Source organism: Leptopilina heterotoma, unplaced genomic scaffold (genome assembly GCF_015476425.1).
Source record: "Leptopilina heterotoma isolate Lh14 unplaced genomic scaffold, ASM1547642v1 Lhet_6, whole genome shotgun sequence".
Taxonomy (NCBI): Eukaryota; Metazoa; Arthropoda; class Insecta; order Hymenoptera; family Figitidae; genus Leptopilina; species Leptopilina heterotoma.
In genome coordinates, this window is record NW_025111137.1 from 16,036 (window position 1) to 29,643 (window position 13,608).

Genomic DNA, 13,608 nt, shown 5'->3' on the forward strand with positions numbered 1-13,608 from the left:
TCACGAATATGTACTCGGATTTTCAAAATTCAAAATGGCGGATCCAATATGGCCGACGAAAATTTTAAAAATTTACTCGATTCGCTTGAATTTTGTTACTCAGGGGTTTTTGAGGTCGCTGATTGTGAATCTGCAATCGGATTTTCAAAATTCAAAATGGCGGATCCAATATGGCCGACGAACATTGTAAAAATTCACTCTATTCGATTGAACTTTGTTACTCAGGGGTTTTTGGGGTCGCTGATTATGAATCTGCTATTGGATTTTCATAATACAAAATGGCGGATCCAATATGGCCGACAAAAATTATTTAAATTTACTAGATTCGCTTGAAACTTGTTACTCAGGGGTTTTTGGGGTCGCTGATTATAAATCTGCTATTGGATTTTCAAAATACAAAATGGCGGATCCAATATAGCCGATAAAAATTGTTTAAATCAATTCTAGTCGCTTGGAATTTGTAAAATGATGACCATCTATTTGCCGTCAGAATAAGGCAAAATACAAATCAAATCCCTCAGAAGTACACAACGAAAAAATTGTAGGTCTAAATTTAATTGGCTTAGATAAATTGTTTCAACACTATCTTAGCATAAGACTTAATATTGCAAAACTTATAACCTGACATTGTTAATGAAACAATTTGAGATGAGAGATAAGGAGTAGTTGACCAATATTATCGAATTTTAGCTTTAATATCATTAGAATAATTTAGAGAGTTGGTAAACGTCTTATTCTGACGGCAAATAGATGGTCATCATTTTACAAATTCCAAGCGACTAGAATTGATTTAAACAATTTTTATCGGCCATATTGGATCCGCCATTTTGAATTTTGAAAATCCGATTGCAGATTCACAATCAGCGACCTCAAAAACCCCTGAGTAACAAAATTCAAGCGAATCGAGTAAATTTTTAAAATTTTCGTCGGCCATATTGGATCCGCCATTTTGAATTTTAAAAATCCGAGTACATATTCGTGATGAGAGACCTCAAAAACATATAAACACTAAGTTCTATTACATTTCATAGCTATTGCCTGAATCGGTGCACTATAAAAAAAATTAATTAATTTTTTCTCAAATTAGCGCCATTTTGAAGCCGCCATTTTGTTTTTTTTGTTTCCGCTATTGCATATTTTGAAAGTTTAATAAGTTTGTGCCAATTTGTGACACTTGTATTCATTTGAAAAAAATGTTTTCAGTAAGAAATAATTATTTTAAAAAAAAAAATTTTATTTTTTTCGCAATTTGGTGCACAAAATTCGCCATATTTAATTTTCTATGCGATAAATTTAAAATCTGAGCATGGAATCTTGTAGAGCGACCCCGAAAACATAAAGAAACGCTTCAGTTATTTTTAGGGAGCATGTTTAATATATAAAATTATATCTTAAATTAAACACAAAATTTCAAAGGTTTCAGGCGTTAATGGGTTATAATTATAGTTTGAATTTATCTGCATTTAATACAAATTGTTTTTAATATTTGAATAATATTGAATTTTTTATGGAAAATTATAAAAATAATCTGCTTTGAATTACGTATTAATCATATAGAAAAATGTTTGATGAAAAATGACTGGATAATCAAGCAAAGGCATAAAATAAAACAAATTAATATCAACTATTTGTATTTAATAAAAAACAAACCATTGCTACACAAAATCTATAATAATTGTTTTTTAAAAATCCACGTACAAGTATAGTGTAACTTATTCTTGAAAATACGTCTTTTTTTTGCAAAATGCTAAATTTGCATTAACTATCGATTATAAATATACATGTCACATTATTTCTTATATGACTAGAAAAAGAACCTTTTCTTTTCTTATAAAGTTCTTTAATCATGTTTTTACATTCCGACTAGAACATCACCATTTAGATACAGTTACTCAATAATTCAGGAAAAATTATCAGAAGATGATTCTTGATGATTGTTTTCAACAAAAACAGCTGCATTCTCAGAGGAGCTGGAAGGCTTCTGAAAGTAAAGGAATATAATTTTTAGAAGAAATATTATCTCCAATTTAACGTCTGATATTGTTAAAAATAATGTATGCCTTACATTTTGAGATTCCAAATTTATTTCTGTTTGCAATTTGAAAGTTGGTAATACATCTGGTAGTGGTGGAGGTCCTGGTGGTGAACCATAAGTTTCATGAAGTTCTTCAAGTCTGTTGCTGAGAGCTGATCCTCTTTGACTGGTTGCATTCATTTTCCTTACTAGCCAATCAGCTTGTTCTTCAAGGCGTTTTAGACGAGCTGCACGTGCTGCTAAAATCTCATCTGGGCTTCTGTTTTTCGTATTACAAACGTTGTTGCTATTAGTTGAGGAAGGTAACTGTTGTTGAGGGGTACTCTTCTCACCGGTTTGTAATTTCTGATCTGTTACACTTGATTGATTTGATGATTCACATTTGAGAAAAGTGGAAATTGTTTCCATAGTTAATTTCTCTTGAATTTCCGAATGCAAGTCGTTTTCTGTAGAACTAATTTTATCGTCAGTCGTTGACGATAAGTTTTTACCAAAAAGAGGCAGTAGAGGATTTTCATTGTCTGTATTAGAAGCATTATGCTCAGAATTGCTTGATGGAAATGGTCCAATTGAAAATACAGACTCAAATTGAATTACTGAAGAGGGTACTTGGTTTTCTACTGAACAAGTTAAATCTAAACTATTCCTCTGATCACTCTCGTCAGGTGGAAAATAGTTAGTTAAAGATTTATCATCTTCGAATTCGTATGAACACTGTGTAGTCCAGTCTTTGGCCATTCTTTTGAGGCTCTTCTTTTTGGAAAGTTTTGATGGTTCAGAGGATACTGTGGACGGACCAGGTTCTTGTGAATCTGTTCGCCTTTGATCACCTTGAATTGGATAAGCTGTGTCGTCAATTTTTATTAGATTTCGAATAACGTTGGTTAAAGCTCTATCTAAGGGATCCAAGATTTCCACTTCTGTTTCCAAGACCTCCTAAAACAAATAATTAAATAAAAGTAAGAAAACATTTTTAATTCCGGAATATGCATTTTTATTAATAAAAAAATTCATTAATATAAACTTACAGTAACCATGGTGTCAGACTCTTCATTCAAAATACTTGGTACTTTCTCAGTTTTCACTTCGTCGGGTATAGGAAATTGTTGCTCAGATGTACTCGAGGAAATAGTTTTGGCCTCTGAAATTTCAGTATCGGTTGGCTGTTCTGATTCTGTATCTGATGTGGCCCTTGAGTCATCCTAGAATTGAAAATTAAATTTTAGTCATAAAACATTCTATGGACCGCTTATGGTCGTTTTTTAATTCTTAAGAACTTTCAGAACTATCCTGTAAATTTTAGGACGTTCTTAATTTCTTTTTTTTCATTCTTTATTTCTTTAGGATTAATTAATTCTAAAATTAACACCAAATAAATAATTTTGTAATTAATCTCAAACAAAGATTACTTTGTTTTTATGTTTTCTCACATTTTGAACAATTTATCTTCAATACATTGTTAAAGGAGAATTTTTGTTTCTTCGTTAACAGACAAGAAATATCTTTGTTAATTTTTAAGAACATTTGGTCAACATGTGTAAAATGCAAAAAGCTGAAAACTTCGGAAATGAGCTAGAAATGAATGCAGGTAGTCTCAATTTTTTCTGTACCACTAAGGCCTGAATCTTAACTTTTCTCCATCTTCTATTCGACAGTTACCTAGCCACTCTTGAGAGAGCAAGTCGTTATTTGTAAGCTCTACTCAATTTATTAACTTACACTTTTTAATTCACTTTATCCGTTATTCATTCTTTAAACATAAAATTAAATAAATTAAAGTTTAAGTGAACTGTGTCTATTAATTCCTTTCCTTAAAATATCAGATTGAGTTGTTTATGAAATTGATCGTTAACACTAGTTCTCGGGATAATTTGACGTACATAATAAATGTATATTCAGACTTACAACCTGAAGAAGGGCTAAACTTTATCTCTATATATATATATATATATATATTACAAAAAATAAGTAGCTATCGCGTTAAAATCAGAGACATTTTTCAATATTTTTAAGATAGGCAAGTATTGGGAAGTGACATGTTATACTGTAAATGTTGACTAATAAAAAATTTATACCTTACGGTTCCTTCTTCTGGCTCCAATGATTCTGATTCTTTTTTCCTTGCTTCCTTCATTCTCTATGTCTTCATCTGACTCATCATCACGACCATCACTGAATCCACTTTCAGCACTGGAATAAGTATTCATAGAAAGTTTAGCATTACATTGAGCTTGGTAATTAATTTACATTACAACTAAAAGTATTTGCTACATTTTCTACATTTACCTATTATTCAATGAATCTACATGTGCTATAGCTTTACGAGCAGCAAACTCTCTCCTCAAGCTTCTCCATTCGATTTCAGTATTTGTATTCTTCTGTCTAGCTGACTCCCATTTTTCTCTACAATACTCTAATTCCTGTTTTAATTCTTGAAGCATTTTCCTTTTTTGCTGCAATTCGTATCTCAAAATTTTTTCATGTGTATGAAGTTGCTGATGTTGGGCTTGCATCCGGCCAACTATATTCCAAGTTTTCGTCAATTCGTCAGATACGTTTGAAAGTCTTTTTTCCTGTTGATAAAAATTTGTTTCTGATTTCTAGTATTGGGCGCTTTTAATATTAAGAGCTTCAGATTTAATTCATTACGGATTTCTTACCTGTTCAACTAACTTTCCTTCCAAATGGGTATTCAATTGCTTCATTCGATTCATCTCCTTCTCCACATGTTTCTTTTCGAGAATCAATTCTTTTAGACGAATGTATGTCTTACTTACAGAAATAACTAATTGAGGTCCAGTTGGTGTATCAACTGATTTGTAACAAGTGTCTGAAGCTGATGACAAAGCGACTGACGTTGCAGATGTTTCTGCTGCATGACAACGCAGCAACTCCAATAAAACTCGCCACACCTGTAATTACAGGAATGTCAAAAAATGATCTCCATTTGAAGATTACAGTTCTACTAATCACAGTTTCCACAGAAATTTTATTTTACCTTTGGTAAATTGTGAGCAATATTTTCTTCTTGGAGATCATCCTCGTCCTTTTTTTCATCAGCTTCAAAATCAACTGTAGTTCTTTTTCCCTTTGAACTGCCCTCAACTTGTTCAATTAGTTCCAATAACAATTTTGGTAATGCCGCAGCTTCTGTACCGCTATCTCGGGTCATGTCGCTTATAAGGTCATGATTCTCCTAAAAGGGAAAATAAAATAATGCTTGTATCTAATTAATCTGACTACTTTTAGACAATACCAAACTTAAATATTGGACCCCGCCAATGGTTGTCCACTGCCGAACATCATGAATGTCATCAATATGTTGGGCAGTGCTTGTCCACTGCTGAATTTGACTGACAGTCAGTGGCGGGGATTTTTTCTAAAGGGCATCTAAAACAGCAAGATCAGGATAAGTGATTGTAAAAACAATAAGTGGACGATAGCCAGTTGCCCAAGTATGCAGGAGGGCAACAACTCGTTGTTAGTATCAAGAATTATCTTGAAGAGGGTAAAAAGACGAGGCAGTGAAGTCAGCGTGGGCAGCAGGCCAGTTGAAAATCTGTTTTCAACAATGCATCTGAACTTGACATCGCAAGCTGGAACAAGGACAGCGGTCTGTGCATTAAGCTCCGGAATTAAGTAGCAGCATGCATTGATAGAATGGCAGAAAAGGTTAGCAAGATGCTAAATCCTGCGAAGTGCAAAGGAATGTCAACGTAACAATCAAGAAGGGACTTAAAAGTCTAAAGTCGTTTATACGGAAAGTAAGATTCAAGCATGTAGAAACGAAGGTGCGAAAAACGAGCGCCTCTACTAATGATTGGTCTGGATAGAAAAGGCACGTCAGGATAGGAGACTCAGCAAAGACAGATCCAACGCAATTGCGTTTAGAAAAGTTGTTCAAAAAAAAGAAACAGGAGGAGAAACCTCCTAAACAGAATGTGGGCAAAGTAGTAGACAGAACGTCAAAATCAAATCAAGATAGGAAAAAAATGTCACAACGAGAATCTGAAATTATTTTAAGGTGACCAAAGGCATCAGTTATGATAGATGGATTTCAATCCAAATATCAACAAAATCTGCTCAATTAAACTTACAATTACAACTATAAAAAAGCATAAAAGTAAAGAAGAATAATTAACCTTTGGTTTACTTAAATTATTCACTATTTTGTTACGTTACAATATAAAACAAATAAAATATCGAAGACCTACTTGTAATAGTTGAGTCAACCGATCCAAATCCATATCAGCCGAAGATGCACCGAGTAGCATTTGCGTAAATAAATTATTGATAACTGACATTTGATTTTGCAAGTCTCTACAATCTGCTTTGGCAAGACCCAATTGTGATTCTAGATTTAAAGTTTGCTCTTCTTGAATATCCAGCTAAGAAATGAAAAATTCATATAACACAATAGTGGAGAATTTCCTACGAGTATTCATATAAATAAAAAATTTACCTTGTCCTCAGCTTTTTTCAAACTATCTTCGAGTATTTCGTTATTGTCTTTTAAACTCCTGACTTCTCTTTTAACGTCATTAAAGTTTCTAATAGCAGAATCTTTCCATTCTATTAAAACTCTTGATCGCTCCTCATAAAGACGTCGCAAATTATGAAGATCACCTAATTGACGATTATTTTCCATTCTTATTTCTTCTTCACAGTTGAGAAATGGCCGATCACCAAGTTTTACCAAAATTTGCGATAAGCGATCTTTCAATAAACTCACTTGTCGTTCTCTTGATCTTAATGTTTCACGCATATCATCCGCTAATTTCTTTAAAGATAAAATTCGATTCTTATGAATCTCAGGTACGTTGTCGAGCTGATAGAAAAGATCATCAGCTTTTTCTAATTGAAAACGAATATTGTTCATCACCTCCTCGGAAATCTGTGAATATTTCACAATATATGATTAGATAGCTACTTATTTAATAAAACTACATGAAAAACTAGTATAAATCAATTACCAACCTTTAAAAGATCAGTCAATCGCACAGCCTCTGTATTACCAGTATTTTCTTCTAGTACAATTTCGTTTGATTTTGTGTCATAGTCTTTTTCGGATAAATTTGAACATCGATTACAAATTTGTGTTTTATTTTCTTCTTCCACTTCAGGTGAAGTGCAAGATAGATTTTGTCCAGCTTTCAATAGTTCCAAAATTTTAGACGTTTCTGAATGTGCTACCTTTTCAGCATCCAATTCTTTTCGTAAACGATCCATTTCGGCGGAAACTGCCGCAATTGCACGTTGTCGTGCTTCACGTTTTAAAATTAACTCCTTTTTGAATTCTTCACCAACCAGTGTTGCATTGATAGTTACATAATCGTTTCTTGATGGGCCTTAAAGAGATGAACAGTTAACTTTTTATTACAAAAATATTTAGAGTTACGATGATATCTGCTATGCAGTTTTATTGGGGATTTCTTTTTGGTGATCACTGAGCTCCTAATTAACATTCGAGGTGGTGGAAAGACGATTTTTTCCACAAAAATTATCAAAGCTGTTAGTAATTCTCGATTTGCGTTGTGAATGGAAGATGCGAGACAGAACGTGCCAATTTTTTCAAATCGCTTTTGATTTAAAAATAGTTAGTAAACACAATCAAATTTTATTCGCGTAGAAAGATGAAAGCTGGTAAATTCTAATTCTCAAGTGTATTTGGAATTAAAAATTATTTGTAATTTATACAATCGAATTATATTCAGTAAGGAAGATGCAAGATGGCAAATTCTGATACTCAGCTGCATTTGGAAAAAAAGTATTTGTAATTTACACAATCGAATTATTTTTAGTTAGGAAGATATACAAGATGGTAAATTCTGATACTCAAGTGCATTTGGAAAAAAAATTATTTGTAATTTACACAATCGAATATTATTCAGGTGAAAATTTGTAAGATGGAAAAATTTTGATCCAGAACCAAAAAGACTTAAAAAAGTGTACCTGGACTTGAGGAATTTGGTGTTTCCTTATCAACTTGTATAATCTGTTTCAGCTTCTTAATCTCATTCTTGGCATCCTCAAGTGCAGTGAAATATTTATTTTTATCAGAAGCTTCTTCTTGTAATTTTGATCGCAATACATCAGTTGTATCGCATTCTTCTTTACAAATTCTGTCCTTTTCCTGCAGTTCTTTCTCAAAATTCGAGATCCTTGATTCAGTAGCAGCCTTTTCGTATTGGAATGTCTCAAGTTCTTTTAGCAGCCTTTCAATTTCTCTTTTCGAAAAGTCAAGTTTGCCTGAAAGCTTATCAATTTCGTTGGTTCGTTCGGCGAGACTCTCTTCAGTGCGTTTGCATTCGTTTCTCGTTACCTGAAAGGAAAAATTTGTTCTTGTGAGTACAATACAAGAATCTAAACATAGCAGAAGAAATACTTTAGAATACAATACCTCATTATCGTCTTTTAATTCTTCTATCATCCTTTGCTGACTTTCCAAATCCAGTTTCAGTCTTGCGTTCACAATTTGAGACCTTGCCGTATCAATCTGCACAGAATCGGCAAAATTCTCATTTCCAAAATTTACGATAACATCGGATTTATTAATTCTCTCGGGTTTCTTAGCAGGGCGTTTTTTTGTTCCCAATTTAGTGACATCATCATTAACTTCAGCGTCATTGACACTTGCTGTTATACTCTCACACGAACTGTTTTTAGCAACATAATCATTTTTCTTAAATTTCCATGCCATTTTTGAAGAAATTGTTTTCTTCCCCGGATTACGAGTGTGTCGCAATGTTTTCTTGAATTCTCGATTTTTGCAATAATCAACGTGATACAATTCCTGACTGGGTCTCTCTCCTCTCTCTTCAAATTCGTAAACACTTTCGGGAAATTCAGCATCATTAGATTCAAACGAATGCTGTCCCACTGCATTATCAAGATGATCACGTAAATCACTGTCTAAATTTCGTTGTAATTTTTGTTGATTTGTCAGTCTTTCGTTTGTTGCTGTTTCAGGACTAAATAGTTTGTAATTTACTCTCTTGTGATTGAAATTTGTATTTCTTTTTTGTTCTCTTTCTCTCTTCAACTCATCATAAATTGCCTCCAGATGCATCAATGTTACATTTTGTGCTGAAGCTAATTGTTGAGTTGCTGCCGCTAGATGTGAAACTGTTCGTGTCAATTCCATTCGTTCGTGTTGCGTGTCTACTGCCATTCTTCCGTTTGATGGCCAGCCGACAATTTCTGGAGCGTAGGTTAACTAAAAATTGAAGGAAAAAAAAATTAATTACCCACTTTGAAAAAGAATTCTTTTCAACAGAAAAAATATAATTACAAAAATTTACTAATAATTAAATTTCACAATTTTTAAACAGTTTGAGAGACAAAACACACTTATTGGCAGACTACTGAATACTGAGGAAAATTTTCAACGTTCGTCCAAAAAAAGTTCGGGTGAGAGTGTCACGTGAATGTGATTCAGACACGTCATGGACCTCTTTTTTTGTTTAAAATCGTCGAAGTTAGAGTAGATTAATCGTATTTATTCCAAGTGTAAAAATGATATTTTGAATCGTTGCCAATTTTTCTTGGGACAAATCTTTGGAAAACTATCTTTTTCTAAAAATTCGTTTTAATTTTTTTCTTTTTCTTCTCTTCTTTTTTTTAATTAAAAAAAGGACAAAATTTATTCATCTACTTACTTACCATGGAGTCTTGTCGCGAATGAGTATTCGAAGGACTTGGTGATATGGATTCGTGTTGCCAGCATTCCTTTCGTCGCAAAGTTGTGTACGGACTTGGTCCCTAATGGAAAAATTAATATTTTCTTTTCAAAATCTACATTTGGCACAATATTGAATTTCTTTGTCTGGGCCAAATAATCATCAACTCGACACATTTGTGCACGTGGCGTCCACGTGTTTTTCTTTCCGAAAAAAAAGTTTCAAACTTTTCGATTAGTGATGTTCTATTTTTAAATGATTATATCATTTTTTTAATGGTGTTTTAAAATTATTTTTGAAAATCATTTGTCAAAAAGGCAATTCTTTTTTATGTAACTAAACGAAGTGTTGGAATTTAGTAAACTATTAAAAATTTCAGTTTTTAAGGGGAAAAGACAAAAAATGCAATTTATATAGTTTCTTACTATTTTGAAAGTCTTGTGCACTGCCGTCAATAATTATTTTAATATTTCTTGTAAAAAAAAAATTACGAATACTGGAAATAAATTCACAAATATTCCAAAAAGACCGAGAATTTATGTTACTTTTTTCCTTTTTAGAAAAATCATAAAAAATTCTTCGGATGATTAAACAAATCCTTAAAGTTATTTTTTGTTTGATAATTTTTCTTGTACCTGAGACAAAGGCCCATCGAACGTAGTGGTACAAGTTTTATTCGTAGCATCTTCCGTAGCGTCTTCGATATCGCGATTATTAGTGGAAGTTTCTGAAGATGGTGATCTCACGTTGCTAAGAAATGGTGGTGCTGGTAGAGGTGGTGGTTCAACGCTCCAAGTTCGATGCTGGTTTACCGGTAAGCTGCTGTTTCCAGCGCCCATTTTAATCTTCAAAAAAAAATATTGCTCAATTTGTTTTTCACTATTTCAAGAAAAATTTTTCTTGGAAATGTCCTTAAATGAATAAATTACTTTTCCTCTAAAAATAAATTGTAAAATTAAAAAAGCTACACTTTATTTATTCATTTCGATATAAATAGTTAAAAACCCTTGAGATTCCATCGAAATTTCGATTTGGATTCGAAATTCAAAATTAAATCGAAACCGAATAATAGTAAACAAATAGCAAAAAATAAATAGTAATCAAATAGAAAGAAACAAATAGTAAACAAATACTAAAAAATAAATAGTATACAAATAATAAAGAAAAAATAGTAATTTTGAGCATTAAGTGAAAAAATGGAGCCGGGAAATTTTAATAAAATTCAAATTAGCAATTGATGTTACCGAACAAAGAATCGTGACCGCGAGAGAAACGTGGGACGCACTTAAGACCTAGAACAGAACGTACATGAATGTCTGGAAATAGACTAATGCTCAACTCGAAATACACGGTTTGGTGTATTTATGCCAATGCGCCAGAAATAAAAAAGCAACATCACAGAAGTACAGGGGTTGCTTGAAGTGAAATATGCTTAAATATGAATGACTTTTGACTGAGAAAAGTTCTTCTTTCTCTTCTTTATTTTTCTATATTTACTGAACTTAACTTCAAAGAAACTTGAAATTAAAAAAAATGTTTTTAATAACAAATTTAATGCCAAAAACATTAGATGATAATTTAAAGGAAAATTCTCTTTAGAAAATTCTATTACAATTAAAATTGTGCAATAGAAATTATTTAAACAGAATAATTAAATAATACATTATTTATTATTTATTGTAAATAAATAGTTCACTATTTATAACAAATAATTATCTATTTCTCTATATTAATTTTAAATAATTGACTATTTATTTTAAATAAATAAATAAAAATTATACAAAAACAATGAAAAAACCAAACGAAATACAATTAATTTTTTTACAATATTTTTATACTAGTCATAATTATTATATTTTCTAAAGAATTAAATACTGTTGAAAAATAATGAAAATCGAAAACAATATTAAAGCAAAACAAGAAAAAATTCTTCTTCTCAAGTGAGTACCTGCATGCAACAACTCGCCGAGCGCTCGGACGCAAGCGCTAGTAACAGTCGGGGAGCAGTGAGCGCCTCTGCGCCACTCACTGCCACCCGACTGGTATTAGAGAGTGCGTCCGAGAGCTCGGCGAGTTGTTGCATGCAGTTACTCAGTGTAAAAAACGATTGTAGTTATTATTTTTTTTTTGGAAATTATTTTACTATTTACGTCGATAAACGATTATTAAAAATCTCTTATTACTTCTTTTCGAAAAGTAAAAAGTGGAATTTGATATAAAAACCCTAAATAATAAAATAATAAATGTTAAAAATTTTAACTAGGACAACTTGAAATTTCAGTTTTCATCTTCTTGACGTAACCTTTGTTTCCCGGTATTCAAAACGTGTCAAGGTACCGCGTAAATTTTGCAAAAATGTCCCAATAATTTACTGCGAATTTATATATTATTTTTGAAATAAAATGAAAAATTTTTTTTTTTAAATTCCATTGTGATAAGTAATTAACAAATACTTTCAAAAAAAATTATTTATTACAAAATGAACTATTCATTTTTGCACAATGGAAACTTGATAACAAAGAAAACTGTCAAAACTTCAAAAGTCGAGTCAAATTCTTTTTTGAACTTTTCGGAGAAAAAAATTTGTGTATGAAAAAATTATTTTCAGTGAGTGTGGCGAAGGAGCGGGGGTGGAAAAATAAAATTAATGTGTGTCAATTAATGAGAACAATCACTCACTTTAATTATTCAACAGCTTAAACGATCATCGAATAGGAGCTTCACTCGCGCGTCCACAACGCTTAAGCGCGGAGGCATAAACTAACTTCCACTGGCTTTTAGCCAAGTTTCCCCGTTTTTCCATTTCGTGCCGTTCCGTTTCTCATCTCAATACCATCGCGCTACGTTATATGTTCTAAGCCAATGCTAAATATAAAACTTTAGTTCGGAAGTCATCCCACTCTCTATATCCTTCTTTTCTCGATGAATCTACGTTGCATATACATATCTAGAAGATCTGGAAAATCAATGGAAATTTAATAATTTTGCAATTTTTCGTTATTTAGATTTATTTTTCTTGGAAAATTTTCAAGGTGTTTGATGAAAAGTTTATTTATTAAAAAAAATTTAAAAGTAAATACATTTCTTGATACAATATTTATTTTACAATTTGTAGTGGACTCTTTTAAATTTTTACTCAAATTGAATTAAATATTTCATTAATTGTAAATATTTTCAGCGTAATTTAATCAATTATTAAAAAATTGACCACCATATGGTATCCGCCATTTAAAATTTTTTAAATCTTATAATTTTTGAAAAATATTTCATTCTATTAGATTCGCCATAGTGAATTTTGAAAATCTGACAATAAATTTGTATAAGTAGCGAAACATAAAACTTTCGAATGATGATGTTTAAGCATTCTCGAATAATTTTGAAATGATTAGCGCCATTTTTGATTTGACATTTTGAATTTTGAAAAACTATCAACGGATTCGTAATTCCTGACTCCGAAAATCTTAGAATGATTATTTTCAAGCAGATCCAATCTATTTTTAAAATAATTGCTGCCATATTGCATCCGCAATTTTGAATTTCGAAAACCTGATAATGAACTTGTAATCAGCGACCAGGAAAACTCAAAAGTTGTGATTTTTAAGAGAAAAAATTGGTCAAAAATAGATTGCTATTTTAACCAATTTTTCGCCATATTAGAGACACCATTTTGAATTTACAAAAAAAAATTAAAATTTAATTATATATTATAAATTTAATAAATTTATAAAAAATTAACAAAAAATCTGTTTGTATTCGTGATCAATGACCCTAAATACACTTTAGTTTCAGAGCAAACCTTATACATATATGCGCATCACTATTTTCTTATTAACATATTATTATTATTATTTGTTATTATTATTATTATATTATTATTATTATTTTCGGACTAAA

General features: G+C 31.5%; 1 protein-coding gene across 5 annotated transcripts; it reads right to left on the minus strand.

The window, feature by feature from the left end:
* Positions 1–1,618: 1,618 nt before the first annotated feature.
* LOC122509165 lies at positions 1,619–12,521 on the minus strand. Of its 5 annotated transcripts, none has more exons than XM_043622990.1 (15): positions 12,394–12,521; positions 10,350–10,559; positions 9,698–9,796; positions 8,436–9,251; positions 7,988–8,357; positions 7,013–7,383; positions 6,498–6,929; positions 6,250–6,423; positions 5,034–5,231; positions 4,696–4,947; positions 4,322–4,608; positions 4,111–4,225; positions 3,064–3,237; positions 2,066–2,971; positions 1,619–1,981 (listed from the first exon to the last, which is right to left on the minus strand). In XM_043622990.1, the coding sequence occupies exons 2-15, from the start codon at positions 10,551–10,553 to the stop codon at positions 1,901–1,903; spliced, it is 4,479 nt and encodes a 1,492-aa protein (XP_043478925.1). In that variant the 5' UTR covers positions 10,554–10,559; positions 12,394–12,521; the 3' UTR covers positions 1,619–1,900. The 5 variants fall into 5 exon arrangements, with proteins under 5 accessions (XP_043478925.1, XP_043478924.1, XP_043478927.1 ...); XM_043622989.1 differs by lacking the exon at positions 12,394–12,521 and adding an exon at positions 10,959–11,046; XM_043622992.1 differs by lacking the exons at positions 10,350–10,559; positions 12,394–12,521 and having other exon boundaries at positions 9,694–9,792.
* Positions 12,522–13,608: the final 1,087 nt, after the last annotated feature.

What these genes read in the sequence shown, in the direction of transcription:
- LOC122509165 (XM_043622990.1), bottom strand. Translation starts at nt 10,553, where the DNA reads ATGGGCGCTGGAAACAGCAGCTTACCGGTAAACCAGCATCGAACTTGG. An exon ending in TTGCTCACAATTTACCAAAG is followed by an intron (nt 4,948 to 5,033) that starts GTAAAATAAAAT and finishes CTGTAATTACAG; the next exon opens with GTGTGGCGAGTTTTATTGGA. An exon ending in CCAGAAGAAGGAACCGTAAG is followed by an intron (nt 3,238 to 4,110) that starts GTATAAATTTTT and finishes TTTCAATTCTAG; the next exon opens with GATGACTCAAGGGCCACATC.